General features: G+C 41.8%; 1 protein-coding gene across 1 annotated transcript in view; it reads left to right on the forward strand.

Annotated features, from left to right (window-relative positions):
- GPR107 (G protein-coupled receptor 107) overlaps positions 1-20,028 on the forward strand; it is a 76,509-nt gene that overhangs the window by 14,664 nt on the left and 41,817 nt on the right. The window contains exons 2-7 of the mRNA XM_045883342.2: positions 10,864-10,986; positions 11,308-11,358; positions 11,611-11,687; positions 12,659-12,798; positions 14,438-14,475; positions 16,164-16,220. Coding sequence (XP_045739298.1) covers positions 10,864-10,986; positions 11,308-11,358; positions 11,611-11,687; positions 12,659-12,798; positions 14,438-14,475; positions 16,164-16,220 — 486 coding nt within the window. The remainder of the gene's footprint in view (positions 1-10,863; positions 10,987-11,307; positions 11,359-11,610; positions 11,688-12,658; positions 12,799-14,437; positions 14,476-16,163; positions 16,221-20,028) is intronic.

Genomic DNA, 20,028 nt, shown 5'->3' on the forward strand with positions numbered 1-20,028 from the left:
GAAACATCATAGATTGGAACTGTCTGTATTGTGATGTACATGTGGTGGAACACAAGCAGGTAAAATGAGGAACTAGAGCATGTTAAATATATCAATACAGAAATGTCCTCAAAAGAAAACAATGTCCGAAAATGCAAGTTGCAGAAGTACTTATACATTATGACACAGTTTATCCAAATTTTTAAAACACAGAGTGATACTATGTGATATTTATGGATATGGATATATCTAGTAAAAGTAGTTTTAAAAGGAAAAATAGGAAAGCACCTAACCAGTTCATGAGCATGGGGGGTATGGGAGGAGATTAGGGTTCGACAGAGAGGTACAAAGGCACTTCTCTTTGTCACCAGTGTTTCATTCCTTCCCTACTTCCCACCCTCCCTTCCTGTGGGTCTGAGCACTACAATTAGACATTTAATAAGTCTGGAGAGTGGGTAAATGGATATTTGTTGTTACTCCTTTTACTTTTGTACAGCTGGGAGGATGGTGAGCCTCCTGAGGCCAGGAGCTGGTTTGTCTGACTGTCCATTGATGATGCACAGTGCCCGACACATGGTGGGGGTTCAGCAGGTGTATGTTAAATGAGGGGATGAATGTATTTCTGTGCCCCAGTGTTTCTCCAGTGAGCACTTACTAGTGGAAAAGGTATCATTGCCATGTTTGTAAAAATGGGAATTCTCTGAACTCCTAGTGGACTTGTGAGTGCTCAGTAAGCCACAATCAATCTTGTTTTTGTTTTTTTTTTTAATTTTATTTATTTATTTTAAAAATTTTTTAAAAGATTTTATTTATTTATTTGACAGAGAGAGACACAGTGAGAGAGGGAACACAAGCAGGGGGAGTGGGAGAGGGAGAAGCAGGCTTCCCGCGGAGCAGGGAGCCCGATGCGGGACTCTATCCCAGGACCCTGGGATCATGACCTGAGCCGAAGGCAGACGCTTAATGACTGAGCCACCCAGGTGCCCCAAGATTTTATTTATTTATTTGAGAGAATGAGCAGAGGAAGAGAGAGAGAAGCAGACTCACTGCTGAGGAGGAAGCCTGATGTGGGGCTCTGTTTTTTTTTTAAGATTTTATTTATTTCAGAGAGAACACAAATGGGGGGACAGGCAGAGGAAAAGGGAGAAAGAGAAGCAGACTCCCTGCTGAGCAGGGAGCTGGATGCGGGGCTCGATCCCAGGACCCTGAGATCACAACCTGAGCCGAAGGCAGGGGCTTAACTGACTGAACCACCCAGGCACCCCGACAACCAGTCTTGTTATGGATGCAGCCAAATAGCAAGACTATATGTTGTGGCTCTGCTTATACCTTTCTAACCAACTTTTTTTTTTTTTTTTAGTAATCCCTACATCCAACGTGAGGCTCAAACTCAGGACCCCGAGATTAAGAGTTGTGTGCTCTATGGACTGAGCCAGCCAGGCGCCCCTGTCATTTACAATTTCTAAAGTTACGTTTGATTGTAAAAACTGTCCTAAATCTCACTCTCAGAAGTCAAATAAAAATGATTCTGTGAATATAATACTTCATTTTCAGAGGCATAGATTATAGAAAACCAAAAAATGTTTTGGTTGGGTAGGTACAAACTAGAACAACATGAGTTACAATTACCTTTCATAAAGCATCTGAAAGAATGAAATAGTATTTAGTATGTGACAGGTGACTTTTTGCTTTGCTGATCCAAAAGCTTGCCTAATACAAGAGGGCCACAGGCATGTTGAAGAGTCCTTTCCGCTCCCCGTCCCCTCCTTTGGGTTGGCATGTCATTTTTCTGCAGAACTTTAATGATCTTCATAGGCACGTTCCCCACTTAGAGGTTTCTTTCTTTTTTTTGGAGTAATCACACTTTATAAAATCTAAGATAGGATTTGTGCAGAGCTCTTCAGGGACTTCTGAGCCAAAGTCCAGCCATTCTGTCCTCTTGTCATCCTCAGTCTGCCAACCTCTATGTCAGTGCCGTGGCCCATCTTCTGGGCCCATGCCCACACTACCCTCCTTGTCTCTGCCCAGAGGGGCCTCCTCAGTGAAGTTCTCCGGGACCACCCTCGTCTAAGTGGCCTAATGGCCCGCCCTCCCCCTCTCCTCTTCTCCCTCCCCAGCACTGCCTCCCTCTCTCCTCCTCTTCCTCCCCTGCACTGTTTGTCCGCTGACACTCCTCACAGGCTAATAGACCATGGCCTTTACTATGTGTTTATTCTTATCTGCTCTCTCCACTAGAATATAACAAGTGGAGGACTTTTTTTTTCAATTTACTCAGTGCTCCATTCTCAAAACCTAGAGCAGTGCCTGTGGGTACTCAGTAAATACTTGTTGAATGAATATACTTGTCTTTATTTATTATCTACAGCCTTTTTTTTAATGTAGGCTCCCTACACAATATGCGGCTTAAATTCATGACCCGAAGATTAAGTGTTGTCTGCTCTACCAACTGAGCCAGCCAGGCACCCCTCTCTTTTTATTTATTTATTTTAAGGATTTTATTTATTTATTTGAAAGAGAGTGTGGGAGTGGGAGAGAGTGAGCATGAGCTGGTGAGGAGAGGGATAGAGGGAGAGGGAGAAGCAGGCTCTCCACTGAGCAGGACTCCAGGGGCGGGACTCCAGGGGCTCACGGTGCTCATGGGGCTCACAGAGCTCAATCCCAGGACCCTGGGATCATGACCTGAGCTAAAGGCAGATGCTTAAATGACCGAGCCACCCAGGTCTCACAGGCATGCCTCTCTTGCAGACATTTTTTAAATGTTGGTATACATGGGCCTACATCCTTTTTTTAAACCACTACAATAATACTTCATTGTAAGGAGGACTTATAATTTATAAAAATCATTTTTTTGTTTATAGAAGTTTGTGTTGCATTTTTATTGCTTGATTTTAGTTATTCTAAACAGAGCTGCTGTGAATATTGTTTTAGATATTATCTTTGTGTATCAGCTCTAGTATTTCTGTGTTGTAGATTCCTAGGCATGGGATTACTTTAAATAGAAGGTGCCAAATAGCCTGTAACTGGGGCACCTGGGTGGCTCAGTCATTAGGCGTCTGCTTTCGGCTCAGGTCATGATCCCAAGATCCTGGGATCGAGCCCTGCGTCGGGCTCTCTCCTCAGCGGGAAGCCTACTTCTCCCTTTCCCACTCCCCCTGCTTGTGTTCCCTCTCTGTGTCTCTTTCTCTGTCAAATAAATAAATAAAATCTTGAGAAAAAAAATAGCCTGTAACTACAAGGTTCTGTCAGTTCACACTTCCATTTGTAGTGTATAAGAATGTTCAGTGTTCATTTACCCATATACTTCACAACACACCGCATTGTAAGTTTTAATAACTTCTCACCTGATAGGAGAAAGAGGACATCTCATTTTAAGTTGACTATTGCTGAGGTTCAAGATCTCAGCATGTTTCTTGTCTATTAATTTCAGATTTTCTCTATAAGTCAGAAATTTTAGGAAAACTTATTTCAGTAAGAATTTACTTCTGAGTGTGTATATACTCTTAAATGCTAATAACACATTTGTGGTGGTAAAAATAAAGTTGCATGCAAACAGAAAACAGGAAGAAGAGAAAAAAACACGCATCCGTAATTATGACGTGAAACTGCACATTTTAAATATGCTTTTTGGATAAACTTTTTGGTTTAGAATTTTGATAATCTTAAAATGAAGTTTTAATTTTACAAATAGTTTATTGAAAATAAAGACAAGCTTTTCAGAATAATCTGAAATAATTCAGAATATGCTGGTGCCACATTTTCTCTAATTGGATCCTCTGTAATAAGTTAATTATATATTAATTCGGATTGTTTCATCATCATCACCAAACTGATACTTATTTCCTTGTTTGGATTAGTACTTTTGAGATTGTAATTGTGTTTCCACTGATTTCAGATAATAAAAGTCTACTAGGAGAGCTGGGGAAAACTACCGAGTTTTTATGACCAACCATATAAATATGTACCTGGGAACAGTCCTGTATTTTATGTTCCTGTAAACTTGACTTCTCATGGATGAACAATCTTGTTTAATTAACTTGATAAGCAGTTTATTGTGGTTAAGAGCATACCATGTGAGTATGGTTACGTTTTTTTAAGAAGCTCTTATCAGATATACACTACAATATTAATGAAAGATAGAATATCTGAGATTTGAGTCTATTCAGAATGAGATCCCATTTAGAAGAGATTGGGGGTGGGGAGGAGTTTGGAGGATCAAAATGGACCATGAATTGATGGTTTGAAATTTTCTACAATAAAAAATTTGAAAACAAACAAAAGAGACCCTATCTATTTGGTTGTAAAAAAGTATGAGGTGGCCAAAACCACATGTTTGGGGTTTAAACAAACCTGAGTTAGAATACTGGCTTTGTCACCTACTAACAATATGATTTTAAGCACATTTTGAGCCTCTGTTTCCTCATCTATAAAATGGGCATAATAACACCTGCCTCATAGTGTTGTAGTAAGAATGAGTGGTGGGAGATAAAGCTCTTAGCACAGTTGGCTACACGGTCAGGTGTTCGCAATCTGAAATCCTTGGAGAAACAGACCAACATTACTGCTGTGTCAGTTCTATTAGAAATGATAGGGGGCGCCTGGCAGGCTTAGTCGGTGGAGCACGCAACTCTTGATCTCGGGGTTGTGAGTTCAAGCCCCATGTAGGGTGTAGAGATTACTTTAAAAAATAAAATCTTAAAAAAAAAAGAAATAGGGTGGTTGTTGAAAATGTAATTAAATTTTCATTGCTTGTGTCTGATATTGACATCCTAACTCTACTTTGGCACCCCTCCTTGCTTTGTCACCCTGTCTTCAAGAAACTGGCCTCGCTGCTCCTAGGAGAGTGGAGGGAGAAATGTGAGTGCTGAGGGCTCTGTCTCTTGCACTCCTACTACCACATCCCCAGATGCTGGCTGGAGCACTCTGGCACAGGAGGTACAGAATGGATGGGGCACTTGTCCCAGAGTGCCCAGATCTCTGGCTTTCCCACGCTGGAAGGAGAGGTTTCTGTACTCTTGTTCAGTGAGGACTGACTAGCGGCAATTTTTTCTGGAACTGAGTATTTTTCACTTTTGGGGCCTCGGCCGTTAGTGGTGTTTTGTAAGTACTGGTTTATTTACACTGAATTGAGTCAAATACAGTTGAGTGAGCGATTATGTATGACCTTCCTGGTTCCTTCTAGTTTAAAAATTTCTGTGTTTCTGTGATTTCTGTAGCGAAATAGAGTTTGCATACGTGTCTTATTTGACATGGTGATATGATAGCTTAAAATGGAGATGGGGGTTAGATTAGGTGAGGGTCCCACAGATAATACTGGCAAATGGTAATACTGAAAAAATTTTTTGAATTTTTTAAAATTATAAATTAATACATGACCATTGTTAGGAATTTTAAAAATAGAGAAAAGTATAAAGAAAAAATTATTGCCGGGGCGCCTGGGTGGCTCAGTCGTTAAGCATCTGCCTTCGGCTCAGGTCATGATCCCAGGGTCCTGGGATCGAGCCCCGCATCGGGCTCCCTGCTCCGTGGGAGGCCTGCTTCTCCCTCTCCCACTCCCCCTGCTTGTGTTCCCTCTCTCGCTGTGTCTCACTCTGTCAAATAAATAAATAAAAAATCTTTAAAAGAAAAAAAAAATATATTGCCTACCATCCCCCTGGTACTAATCTTTTCATAGTTTGGTGAATTTCTCTCAAATCTTTTATAAATAAATAAGTGTAAATACATATGCTTTTTTTTTTTTTTAACAAATTTAGCTCTTACTTTAGTTTGGATTTTGTTCTTTGCATTTAATGTTTTCCTGGTTTTTTGAGGCGTAATTCACAAAAATTGTATGTATTTAAGATGTGGCGTTTTGATATACATTGTAAATTTATTACCACAGTCAAGCCAATTAACATATCCGTCACCTCGCTTAGCTACCTTTGTGTGTGAGAACAAGTAAGATTTACTCAGTGGATTTTAAGTGTACAGTACAATATTGTTAACTCGAGTCCCCATGCTGTACATTAGATCTCTGAACTTACTCATCCTGCATATCTGACACTTTGTATGCTTTGACTAACATTTCTCCATTTCCCTCCACCCCCAGCCCTTCATAACCACTGTTTTGCTATCTGCTTCTATGAATTCACTGTTTTTAGATTTCACATATAAGTGACATCATGCAGCATTTGTCTTTCTATGTCTGGCTTATTCTACTTAGCATGATGTCCTCCAGGTTCATCTACATTGTTGCAAATAACAAGATTTCATTCTTTTTTAAAGCTGAATAATCAGTCCATGGTGTATGTGTGTGTGTGTGTGTTTGTGTGTGCATGCACGTGCGTGTGTGTACATTTATCCTTGACAGCCACTTAGGTTGTTTCCATACTTTGCAATTGTAAATAATGCTGCAATGGATTGGGGAGTGCAGCTGTATCTCTTCAGGATTTTAATTTTATTTCCTTCGGATGTATACCCAGAAGTGGGATTGTTGGATCATATGATAGTCCTATTTTTAATTTTTTAATGATCTTCTATACTGTTTTCCATAATGACTGTTTCAGTTTCCATTTCCAACAGTGTGCAAGGATCCTCTTTTCTCTACACCTCCTCAACACTTGTTTTCTTTTGACTTTTTGATACTAGCCATTCTGGTTTTAATTTCCATTTCCCTGATGATGGGTGATGTTGGGCACATTTTCATATACCTGTTGGCCTTTTGTATGTCTTCTTTTGAGAAATGTCTATTGAGATCCTTTGCCCATTATTTATTTATTGATTGATTCATTGATCCTTTGCCCCCTTTTTAATCAGGTTATTTGGTGGTTTTTTGGAGGGGTTGTTTTTTGTTTTGCAGTTGAGTTGTTTGAGTTCCTTATGCCATCTGTAAATAGTGACAGTTTTGCTTCTTCCTTTGCAATGTGGATGCCTCTTATTTCTTTTTCTTGCCTGATGGCTCTGGCTCGGACTTCCAGTACTGGGTTGAAGCAGGTGTGGTGAGAGTGGGGAACCTTATCTTGTTCCTGATTTTAAAAAGCTCTCAGTGTTTCACTATTGAGGATGACATTAACTGTGGGCTTGTCCTGTGTGGCCTGTATTATACTGAGGTACATTACCTAATTTGTTGAGAGTCTTTATCATGAAAGGATGTTGTATTTTGTTGAATGTTTTTTCTTCATTTATTGAGATGATCATAGGATTTTTTTTCCTTTCAATTTGTTAATGTGGTGTTTCACATTTATTGATTTGCAGATATTCAACCATCTTTGCATCCCAGGGGTGTATGACCCTTGATCGTGGTATATGACCCTTTCATGTGCTGTTGAATTCAGTTTGGTGGTATTTTGTTGAGGAGTGTTTCATCTGTGCTAATTAGGGATATTGGCCTGTAATGTTCTTTTCTTGTAGTGTCCTTATATGGCTTTGGTATCAGGATAATGCTGGCCTTGTAAGATGGGTTTGGATGTGTTCCCTCCTCTTCAGTTTTTTTGGAAGAGTTTGAGCGGGGCTCTTGTTAATTTTGCCTTAGCTGTCTTTCCTGTTTGATTGCCTATTCAGTCTCCTTACTCACTATTAGTTTGTTCAGATTTTCTCCTTCTTCATGAGTCGGTCTTGGGAGGTTGTATGTTTTTAGGAATTTGTCTCTTTCTTCCAGGTTGTCCAACTTGCATTTAATACTCCATCATGATTACTTTCACATGGTGGGAGGGCGTAGTGTGAAAGTGGCTTTCACAACAGATCAGTGTTGACATCCCAGCTTCGCCACTTAGGGTCTGCGTTGTTTTGGGTAGTCATTTTACCCCTGAACTCGTGTTTGCCTCCCTGTCTGGGGCTACTACTCTGAATTACCCTGGGCTGGATGAGGATGAGCTATCACAGGAAAGCCCGTTTCTCAGGTGTGGGTTGTGGAATTGTGTTGCGGTTATTAATGTTCAAAATATTCTTCAAACATGTGTTTTTAGTGGCATTGTTTTATCAAGTGAAATGATAATATAAAAGTGAGAACGAACAATAAAGGAATATAATGTTTATATGGGAAAAACAACTTCTATACACTTGCAATTGAAGCATTTCCCCCCCACATACCTAGAGAGTACATATGGTGGTAGACTAAATGAGTTAAGCAATTTTTAACAGGCTTCCATTTTGCTGCCCAGCATCTAAATGCTGGTTAAATTAGAACAAGCATACTTGTAAAATTTAAACCTTATTTTATAATGTACATGCTAAAAAAAATACGCATTATTAGCCTATGACACAGTGAATTTTCACAATGTAAACACACTTATACAACCAGCAACAAACAGAATGTTACCAGGCACTTCCAGAAGCTCCTTAAGACCCCCTCCTGCAAGCGACTGCAAGTGTCTCCCTCCTAAGAATCATCCTCATCCTGACCTCTGTCACCATAGATTATTTCCCCCTGTATTCGACTTGATTATACCTATGGTGATATGGCTCATTTCGCTTAGTATCATGTTGTGAGGTTCATCTGTGTGTTGCATGTAGCAAGAATTTGCTTATTAATTCGGTCTCTCCCGCCCTTCTCATCTGGGGATTCTGCCAGGGCATGAAGCCGCAGTGTCCTAAGGCATCCATCATATGTAGTTGAATTGATTTCTCTCCTTGCATCTAGGATGTTAGAGCCTTGTAGCAGCTTTGGGAGAGTTGAGAAAATAGTCACTCAAATCATTTCTGTTAGAATCCATGAGCTTTAGCTTTTCTGGGTTTTGTAGTCTAGCAGCCCTCTCATGCCTTCCAGTGGATGACTTCTATTATTTTATCTGCTTTTCTTGTTCTCCCTGGGAGTTCTGGTGTACCGCACACCGCTCCACCAGGAAGTGGAAGCCCAGCAAACATGCTTTAAATGCATAGCTGGATCCTAGGAAAATAAGGGAAATGCTCAGGACCCACCCCCCCAAAAAAAAGATGTCGTCGAGGGTGGGCGGGTGGGGAGCTGCAATCCCAGCAGGTAAATGAACACAAGCCAGGGCCCTGAGACACTGTGGAAACTTGGCCCCTAGAGCCTTGGAGTATGAACGGCTGGCTAGAAGCGGGAGCCAAAGACTTGGATGGGATGGGAGGTGGAGAATGCTGGAACTGTGTCCCTCTCCATAGCTCCTAATATTATAGGACTCTCAGAGCTATATTCCTTGAATAGAAGAGTGGGCTGGGAAATATAACCCTCCTAATGGCTATAAAATGTCTGTTTTAGCTATGTAGGGGGTTTCGGTTTATGATTTGTCTGCCAAAGATCTGATCCAGAGCTTCTCCTCAGAGGTCTTTGGGGTTTGCGATTAGACTCCCCCTGATGTCCAGGAGACCCAAGTCTAGAAAGAGAAAATTACCACTCACACCAAGACACACCTCCCGGGAAAGCCGGCAGAGACAGCCAAAGAGCAGAGCTAGAGTCCCCAGAGCATCTCGATATGTTGTCAAGTAGCTATGTTTAAAATCAAAAGAAACAAAGGGTAGAATTTTTTTTTTTAAGATTTTATTTATTTGACAGAGAGAGAACATAAGCAGGGTTAGCTGCAGAGGGAGAGAGAGAAGCAGGCTCCCCACCGAGCAGGGAACCCGATGCCGGGCCTGATCCCAGAACCCTGGGATCATGACCTGAGCCGAAGGCAGATGTTTAACCGACTGAGCCACCCAGGCACCCTTAAAGGGTAGAATTTTAAAAATATGAGCAGGATGCAAACAGTAGCAAAAATGACTATGCAGATTTGAGGAAGAACCAAATGCAGGTTTTAGGAAAGTGCTTAGCTTGGCACCTGGCATTTAGGAGCTACTTAACAACTGTTAGCTTATTGCGGACTTACAGAAGGTGCTCTCATTTAGGCAAATGATTCTCTGTAGAAAACTCATGACTTGGGGCACCTGGGTGGCTCAGTTGGTTAAGCGCCTACCTTCAGCTCGGGTCATGATCCCAGCCGAGGTCCTGGGATCAAGCCCCGCGTCAAGTGCCCTGCTCAGTGGGGTTCCTGCTTCTCCCTCTTCCTCTGCCTCTCCCTCCTTCCCTGCTCATTCTCTCTCTCTCTCTCTCAAATGAATAAATAAAATCTTTAAAAAAAAAATGAAACTCATGACTTTACACAGTAGGACGTGTCTTGGTGGAGCCTCAACTTGAGAAGTATTCACTAGTACTGTTGTTCTGTTGGCCTTAAAATTTATTGACTTAGTTGGGATTGGAATCACAACTTTGAGGCAGTTGCAAGCAGCTGTGGTAGGCATTTGCCCACGTGGTCAGTTTCAGCAAATCTCAGGATTATCCTTTGTCCGAGAGATCTGTCTCCACCTGGCTAGTTCCTGGATTCCTTTTGCATAAGGCTTTGTTTCCTGAAAACCTGTCATATGAAACATCATTTTTAGGTGCAAATGTAAAAAAAATTGTATTATAGGTTAGAAAAGTAATGTCAGGTATCCCTTATCCTGCAGTGGGAGGAGCCAGGTACATAAAACTCATAAGAAGGTTTATAAAAATGAGTGTATTCTTGGGGCAGCTTTGGCACTTCTCCCCTCACCCCCAACATGTTTTGAGTGCCTCCTGGATTCCAGGCCTTGTGCTAGCAGGAAGCTTGTGAGGATGACAAAAACATTGTTCCTCCTTCCCTGAAATTCACATTCCACTTGATCACCAAGTCTGCCCTGGGACCCTTACGCATGCATGGGAATGAATTAAATCTGTTACGTGCTTCCTTCTGCAAAACTGTTGATATCTTACGAATTTCTGATGAGTCTTCTTCAGCTTTTGGAGCAAGATGAGTATATATATTATATATATTTCCAAGTATATGGAAACAGTGACTGGTTAGCTAGATACCACAGTTTTCAAGCAAGTAAATAGGTTAAATAATCAAGTTAACTTCTCCATATTACTAATTCCACCACTCCAAATCTTTTTAGGACGATGTAAGGCGTAAGGTTCATCTGAACACCTTTGGATTCTTCAAGGATGGGTACATGGTGGTTAATGTCAGTAGCCTTTCCGTGAATGACCCTGCAAGAGCCACAGACAAGGACACAAGTGTAAGTGCCTTCCCAGGAGGTCAAGGGCATTACCCTTCTCTGTTGCTCAGATGAGAGCTTCACCCCACACTTAAATACGAAGTCTCAGATTATGGAGAAAATTAAACTTGTGAACAGGCATCAAATAGTTTTACTTTTAACACTTAAGGTGTAATTTTTGAATAATTTTAGTAATTAGTGATCCCTCTTACAAAATGAATGCTAAGAAAACCAAGAGAAGGCTAGGCCAAAGAATCACCTTTTCTGCTCTTCGAGTAAGAAAGGTATGGGTGCCAGAGTATCATGTGGATATTTACCTCTACTCTTTTTACCCCCTCTTAGATTGGATTCAGCCTGGACCGCACAAAGAATGACGGATTTTCTTCTTATCTGGTGAGCATTACACACATGACCTGATCACTCCCTTCATGTAAGCCCAAGACACTGGGTGAGAACACCCTGCTTCTGTCAGTGCTCTTTTCTTGCTGGGGTGGCTGCTTTGACTCCCTAGCATCTCTGAGCACCTACAGTTGTGTTCTTCGGGATGGAGGTTGGATCACTTATTTGCCTTGTTCCTGAAAACCTTTTGTTCTTGTTCTAGTGTGAATGACTAAGATGATGTACAATTGGGTCTTCCTTTCTCAGGATGAAGATAATTACTGTATTTTAAAAAAGCAGTCTGTCTCTGTCACCCTTCTAATCCTAGACATCTCCAGAAGTGAGTAAGTAATTCTTATGTTCCTTCAGTTCTATCCTCAAGTAAAGTTACGGGGAATTTGGTAGTTAAGGTAACATTTACTGAGTGTCTGCCATGTGCCAAATACTGTGCTGAGTGCTGGAGGTTAAGAACACGATGAGGGAGACAGAGGTGCCACCCTCAAGGAGCTTGGAGATGAATGAGGGAGGCCAAACACCAATACAGATGATCATGGCAGTATAGAGAGGTAGTGGGGCAGAGAAACTGGTGAATTGTAGAAGAGAAGGGAAGGCTTCAGGCAACTCTTGGCCCAACCAGCCTTCGAGTGAGTGGACTTCATCAGGTGAATAAGGGAAGAGCATTGGAGGCAAAGGTAGAGCAGCTCGAAATAGTGTGGCGTGTTCAACAGAGTGAGTTCATTATCCCAGCCAGCTCTCATCCAGGGACAGAGGGAAGCCTCTCCCCCATGAGGCAGGACTAGAAGTGCTCCCCTCCATCTCGACCGTGCTAGCTTAGCTCACGTGTCCATTCAGGCATGGGGCCTCACCTGCCCCTCCTTGGCAGGATCTAAATCCGCTAAGAAGCGAGAGAGAGGAAATACTTGTGCCCGCTGCTTCTCACATGTCCCCCTAGAGTTCACTTTAACATCTTACTGGTTTTTTGCCCCTTGTTCTGTTCCCCTTGTTGAGCACATTATAGACACTTAGGGGGAAAATATGTCCTTCAGAACTGTGTGGTTGCTAGGAACGTAAGCTTCAGAGTGAGAATGCTGGGTCCTCGCCTGGCTGCTTCTGGCCTCACCACTCTTGAGCAAGTTCTTAACCTTCCTGAGTCCCCATTTCAGCAGGTGCACGAAGGAGCTAGTAGAATCTACATCAGGGACTCGGACTATCCGAGATAATGGATTTAGATACCGAGACAGTGTGTAACTCATGGTACTCAGATGGCCATTGCATTACCTTAAACTTCTTTTCTTTTCTCTTATTTTGAATGTAGGGTGAGAGTAAGATCTCCACCAGATGCTGGTACGCAGTTACCAAAGATCGTCTTCAGCAAGGATGAGAAGGGCCTAGGCCAGAGCCAGGAGCCTGGGGCTAACCCTGTTTCAGCGGGAAACCAGACTCAGCCAAAACAAGGTCAGCTGTCAGGCTCAGACCAGCATTTTCTTCACTGCCCTGCTCTGTAGATTCTTTTTTGTCCCCAAGTAAAAGCACATACATCGTAGCATTATGTTATTTTGGGGGTTATACAAAAATATATAACCGTTAAAGGAAAAGGTGGAAACTATGGGGAAGGTGGGGAAAAGAACAGTCGTTCCTCCGTCCTTGCAGCACTAGAACTTGAGTAATCTATGTTCTTTCTGGGCTCTTTCATGGGTCTGGAATGTTTGTTTGTTTTTAGATTTTTAAAATTTATTTATTTGAGAGAGAGAGAGCAGAGCGAGCAAGAGAAACTCATAGTCATCATGTTTGTAATTTCTTAAGCATCCCTGTTCACTCAGCTTGCAGACAGTTCATTCTTACCAGCCCTCCCGTTATGTGGATCCTATAATTTGCTCAAGTTTTCCTCTTAAGGAGATGTATTTCCACCGTCTGCTATTACAAATATTGCTGCATTGGGAGTTCTTTATTTGTAGAACTTTGGTCATATCTAGAACTTTTTTTAGGATGGGTTCCCGGAATTGGAATATTTGGTTCAAAGGCTGTGAATACTTTGGAGAATATTGGTACATATGTTCAGTTCCTTTCTAAATGCGTTGTATGAATTGATGCTCCTTTTGGGAAATCTGTAGGAATACTGACCACATCACCATGTCTTAGCCAGGACTGGGTTTTGGGTGTTTATTTGTTTGTGTTAATCCCAAAGTAAAAGGCAAAAAGGATATTCTTGGTTTTGTATTCATTCTCACTACTGAGGCTGCACTTTATCTCCACACGTTGATTAACCGGTTTATATTTATTGCCTCTTTTATTAACTGTGAGCCTTGTCTAATAGTTTAGTTCTTTCAAGAGAACTTACTCTTTATTGTATTATTTACACATTTTTTTTTCTCAGTTTGTCAAAACCCTAACCCAAATTAAAAGACATGCAGAAATGTTACATGTGTTTGATGGTAGAGCTTAGTCCCTGTGCGCCATTCATTTCTTGTTCACATATGCATGCCCTGCACAGAAAGTATTCTTTTCCTTCTTTTATTCTGAAACTCTCTCCCTGCAGGGAGTTTGACATCCTGTCTTCCCCATGAAGGGCATCTTAAGTGAAAATAAGGCACAGATACCCTCCCTGTTCCCTGAAAGAAGCCATTAGCAGTCTTAACACACCTTGCTGTGTGTGGGGGAAAAAAAGTATGAATTGTGCTAATAGGATTTGCTATTAATTCTTCCCTGTGTATAAATAAATGTCATATATGTATTTTAAAATGATCTGTTTTCAAGCGTGATAACTTAGAAAATGAGGAAGGTCACTCCATGTGGCACCTCTGGCAATAACATCACTATGCTATTCAGAGATGATTTCCCTGTTGGTACTAAGTATTATCCTTTATTGGAGAGCATTGATCATGTAGCAAGCTCCAGTTTGCTGCTTCTGTGGCTCAGGAATTGTTTTGGAATCTGAGGAGTTGTCAGTCTACAAGATAGCATGTGGCCTCACCTCAAACTAATAAGTAGCTTGAATTATCTGATATTAGACAAGCTAGAGCCTCATAAAATGACCCTGTCATACATATACAAGCTGAATCATGCAATAATATCTTTTAAATGTTTCTGCTTCTAGACAGTGGAAAATCTAAAAGAAGTACAGTAGATTCAAAGGTAAGAACTGACCACCCACTGTGCTCAGCTTTCCAGGATATATATGTACATATGTGTGTATGTGTGTGGATATAGATGTAAGTGTATATATGTGGGGATATGAGGGGATGTATTTATATACATGCATATATACAGGTACACACATACACACGCCTGATCCATGGGGAGGTAATGTTACCACATTGGAAGAATTTCAAAGTAACAGTTCTGAGTTGTACGGCACTTACATGGTAGAGGATCAGACAGTGAGGGGGGCTGCCCTCAGGAAGGAGATGTCATCAGGGCTTGGAGTTTGGTGGGTTTGTTTGGGGAAGAGGAAGGAATGTCATAAGCAAAGACCGGAAGTGGGAATGAGCGTGACAAATGCTGGGTGCTGGCCTATGGGAAGTAAAACGTGTGTCTTTGGGAGCAGAGACAAGGATCTTAGATAATAAAAGTCCAGACAGTAGAGGGTATTAATTGATGCACAGAAAATAGGAAGTCGTCAGGAGTTCTTGATCAGGAAGGACTGTGATACAGATGGTGTTTGGGGCAGATGTTCTGAAAGTAATGTGCAGAGCAGCCTCAGAGAGGGAGACAGTGAAATTAGGATGACCAGGAAGAACGCGGTTGTAGCAATACTGGTTCAGGGCCATGAGGACCTGCGCTGGAGCAGAGTCTTGGAATGTGGAGTAAGGGATGGGGCGGTGTGGGGGCAGGGGAGGAAGGAAGTAGATACGTATTTATTTATTTATTTATTTATGTAGAAGAGTAGATGGTAGAAATAGCAGAAGGAAAAATTGGGAACATTTTGGGTTGGGATACCTTGATTTTTCAGTGAGGGGACATCCAAATGGCAGCATTTTATTTTAACAGCTGTGTTGAAGTATAATTGACATACAAGAAACTACACATATTCAAAGTGACAGTTTGCTAAGTTTTGACTTAAGTGTACACCTGTGAAGCCACCCCCACAACAGAAGAGTGAACGCACTCATCACCCCTCGAGTTTTTCCTGCCCCTTCGTCTTCCTCCCGTCCTCAAGCAACGCTGATCTGCCTCTGTAGATGAGTAATGTAGAACTTTATAGAGGTGCATTATGCAGTACATGCTCTTTTTGTTTTCTTTGACTCAGCATAATTCTTTTGAGTTCATCCATGTTGTTGGGTGTATCAGTAGTTCACTCCTTCTCTTTGCTGAGAGTTAGTCCACTGCACCAATGGCAATAATACACTGATCATGTGAAATTGGGAATGGCGTCCAGGTGAAGTGCCAGGATGTGACCTGGGTGGGCACCTGTAGTCTTGCTGAAACTGTAAGAATGGAGACACGCTCCAGGCGGGTCGGGGGGCAGGGGCAGGGAATAGGGGGTTAGTGGGAGGTAGAAGAGACCGCTGAGAAAAGGAAGTGGGTGAGGAAGAGTTTCTTTCTCTGTGAAAGGGGATCGCAGACATCTTGAAAGGATGGTGAATTTTATTTCCAGAGAGCTTCTGAAGGTCAGCAAAAGATTTAAGAAGGATGTGCTTTTGTTTTGTTCTGTTTTAATTTTAATTTAAATTTTAAATTAAAAAAAATTTATTGTTATGTTAATCACCATACATTACATCATTAGTTTTTGATGTAGTGTTCCATGATTCATTGTTTAATTTTTATTTTTATTGTATACATTTTCTGCCAGTATCCTAAAACAGGTTGTTGTGTTTTTTTAGGCAACGGGAGAAAAATCCTTTTCTGTTCACAATAGTGATGGGGCAGTTTCTTTTCAGGTATGTATTCTCTTGAGTAATCTTCATAGGATTTATCTCTACAGTGTAAAAGGGTGAATTTGCAAAGGAGTTTTGAATTTAGGAATAATAATTTAGGCATGCTACGTATCAGTCACTCGAATGCAGTAGCTCTCTCCATAGCAAACCCACAAGGTGGATATTGTTACCCACCACTTAGCTGATCATGTCTCTGAGAATGAGTGACTTTGTGAATGTCCAGTGTGAGTGACAAGGCCCACATTCCAACAACCCACGTCTGCCTGGCTGTCCTCACACCTCTGCCTCTTTAATCCCGTGCTGCCTCCCATTTGGAGTGTGCTAGAAGCACAGAATTCTGTACCTAGAAGGACCGTTAGTGATCATTTAGGATGCTGGTAGAATTTTAGAGATGAGTTCACCGAGGCTCAGCAGCGTTGAGTGACCTACCCGTCTGGCCCCATTCTTCACTGCCCATGAGTTTATGGCAGCATCCCAGCCTGTGGATGGGCTAGGACGTTGGATGGGGTCTCAGCACCCACTTACTAGCTGGTGGCCTTAGCTCACTTAACTCCTGGATCTTGCTCTTTAATCATCTAAGAGTGAATAATGATGGCACCTTTCTCATAGGGTTGTTATAAGTATCATTTTTTAAATATAAAAGTGCTCTGGAAGCAGTGCACAAATCATCTTTTATCATTAATTTGTAAGAATCACTGCCCCTTTTCAAACCAGTTTTCATTAATTGAGGTATAATTTGCTCAGAGTGAAATGCACAGGTCTTAAATGTGCAGTTCGATCAGTTCTGACAAATGCATGCACCCGTGTAACCCACTCACTACCAAGATTCTCTATATTTTTACCACCTCAGCGTCCCCCATCCCTGCATCCACTGTTCTGATTTCTTTTAGCATAAATTATTTTGCCTATCTAGCAATGTTTATATTGTCTTTAAATTTAGTGACCATAGGTATTAATAGCTAATTGAGAGCCTGTGGATGCTTCCCATCTGCCTCAGAGCAAAAGCTCCAGCCCTTCCTGGTCTGCAAAGCCATGTAGTCTGGCCGCTGTCTCCTCACTGACGTTGGCTCCTGTTTCCCTTCCAGCCACAGAGGCCACCTTGCTGTTCCTAGAAACAGTCAGGCCTTAGGCTCTGCTCTGGCTGTACCCACTGGCAGGAATGGTTGTCCCTCAGAAGCCAGTGATTCATTTCTTCCTCTTTCAAGCCTTTGCTCAAATGTCATATTCTCAGCAAACTTTCCTCCATTCGCCCTATTTTAAATGCCGCTTCCTTCCCTCCCCTCCTCCTGCTGGTTTTCCCTTAACACTTCTCCTTTCCAACATGCTGTGTCCTCTGCTTATTTATTATGCTTATTTTCTGTGGCTCCCTGTAGAGGGTAACCATAAGGGAGAGGGGTTTTTTTAATTTGTTTTTTTTCTGATGTATTTGAAATCCCTAATCTTGCACCTGGCCTGTAATAGGCTGTCTATTAGTAATGATGGAGCCGAGTGATGGGTGTGGAGTGCTTGCACGTTGTCATTACCTCAGTTCATCCTTCCGGCAACTCTGTGAAGGAGGCACTGTTATTATTCCCCTTTTACAGTTGAGGAATCTGAGGCTCAGAGAGGTTAAGTAACTTGCACAAGGGAAGGATTCAGACCCAGGTTTGTCTGCCTCTAAGGCCATTCATGTGTTTAATCACTTTCTTTACTGCCTCCTTAAGAAAATACAAAAGGTGCTTTTTTCTCTTTTCCTTCTCTCACTTTAAAGTGCTTATTAGTGGGCGCCTGGGTGGCTCAGTTGGTTAAGCGACTGCCTTCGGCTCAGGTCATGATCCCGGAGTCCTGGGATCGAGTCCCGCATCGGGCTCCCTGCTCAGCAGGGAGTCTGCTTCTCCCTCTGACCCTCCTCCCTCTCCTGCTCTCTGTCTCTCATTCTCTCTCTCAAATAAATAAATAAAATCTTTAAAAAAAAATAAAAAAATAAAAAAAATAAAGTGCTTATTAGTACAGTAAGTTTTTTGAAATTTCTTTAAGCCTTTTTAAAAAAAAAAACAACGGGCGCCTGGGTGGCTCAGTTGGTTGAGCGACTGCCTTCGGCTCAGGTCATGATCCCAGAGTCCTGGGATCGAGTCCCGCATCGGGCTCCCTGCTCAGCAAGGAGCCTGCTTCTCCCTCTGACCCTCCCCCTTCTCATGTGCTCTCTCTCATTCTCACTCTCTCAAATAAATAAATAAATCTTTAAAAAAAATAAAAAAATAAAATAAATAAATAAATTAAAAAAAACACCAAGGAAAGCATGATAGGATATACTTATTTGTCAGTTACTAAAGCTTTGTGTTAGGGCGAGTGTCGTGATTAAGGACAGTGGTTGAGATAACCAGTTCATAGGCTTCTCGGGACTCAGGAAACAGGCAGTGGATGGACAGTCTGCCTCTTCTCTGGCTTCCCTTCTCCTCGGATAGAAGTCAGTGGGTGACCCCTTGCTGTGCTGCCACTCAGTACCCTAATTTTGGACAGGGCAGTCATTGTGAGCTTGTCTGCTCCATCCACAGAGCAGGGATGGTGTTTTCTCTGCCTAAAACAGGAAAGGGACTCTTAGCCCTTATTCCTACTCTAAAACATACACTTTTGTTTGATTTTTTTTTTTTTTAAGGGTCAGGTGCCTGCTCTGGTCAACCATGACGAATGTACTGACTTTTTAAAAAAATTTATATTTCTTAGAAATTTCATATGATTCTTTTTTTTTTTTTTTTAAGATTTTATTTATTTATTTGAGAGAGAGAGAGCATGAGGGGGAGAGGGTCAGAGGGAGGAGCAGACTCCTCACTGAGCAAGGAGCCTGATGCGGGACTCGATCCCGGGACTCCAGGATCATGACCTGAGCCGAAGGCAGTCGCCTAACCAACTGAGCCACCCAGGTGCCCAATTTCATATGATTCTTACTTCTGGAACTAGAAGTTATTACTATGTTTATTTGTTTTGTTTTGTTTGTTTTTAAAGATTTTATTTATTTGACAGAGAGAGACACAGTGAGAGAGGGAACACAAGCAGGGGGAGTGGGAGAGGGAGAAGCAGGCTTCCCGCGGAGCAGGGAGCCCGATGCGGGGCTCGATCCCAGGACCTGGGATCATGACCTGAGCCGAAGGCAGACGCTTAACGACTGAGGCACCCAGGCGCCCCTATTACTATGTTTAGAAGCGTTTTCTGGCTCTCCTTGTGTGGACTAAAACACATGCTCTTACGTTTACATTGCTGAGTTCAGGACATGATTTAACAAAGTAATAATTTCAGCTTGAATATTCTTGGTCCTTTATTTCCGTCTTCTTGTCAGATGTCTGTTTTTTACCTTTTTTAACTGCGTGGTGTAGTATGCTTGCAGAAGAGTGCATAGTATTTATGTCAAGTACAAATAATTATAAATAAGAACCTCTATAAACATCAGTGGAGAGCAGAAATAGAACAGTGCCAGCACCCCAGAGACCCCGTGTGACCCTCACATCCCTACCCAACTGTTATGAAAAACGTTATTCCCATCAATTCCTCACTTCTCTTTATAGTTTATCATCTATCTATGTAGCCCTAAGCGGTATATTTTAGGCTTCTAGCAAAATGCTCTCTAGAATTGACTAAGGAGTCGTATTCTGTGATCTTATATATAAAATGTCTGGATGTACTTTAAACTTCATTTGAACCCATGAAACGTGAGAAACAGAAAAATGTGTCCACGTAGAAAATGTAGCCTGTCTCCTGAAATCACAGGAGTAAATTTTAATGAGGGAATATTGGTCCTTTACCTTTTCAAGGAGCAGAGAGGAGCCTCCTTTCTTTT

Source organism: Mirounga angustirostris, unplaced genomic scaffold, assembly GCF_029215605.1.
Source record: "Mirounga angustirostris isolate CCGP_5_RB_7025 unplaced genomic scaffold, mMirAng1.0.hap1 SCAF_15, whole genome shotgun sequence".
Lineage (NCBI taxonomy): Eukaryota > Metazoa > Chordata > Mammalia > Carnivora > Phocidae > Mirounga > Mirounga angustirostris.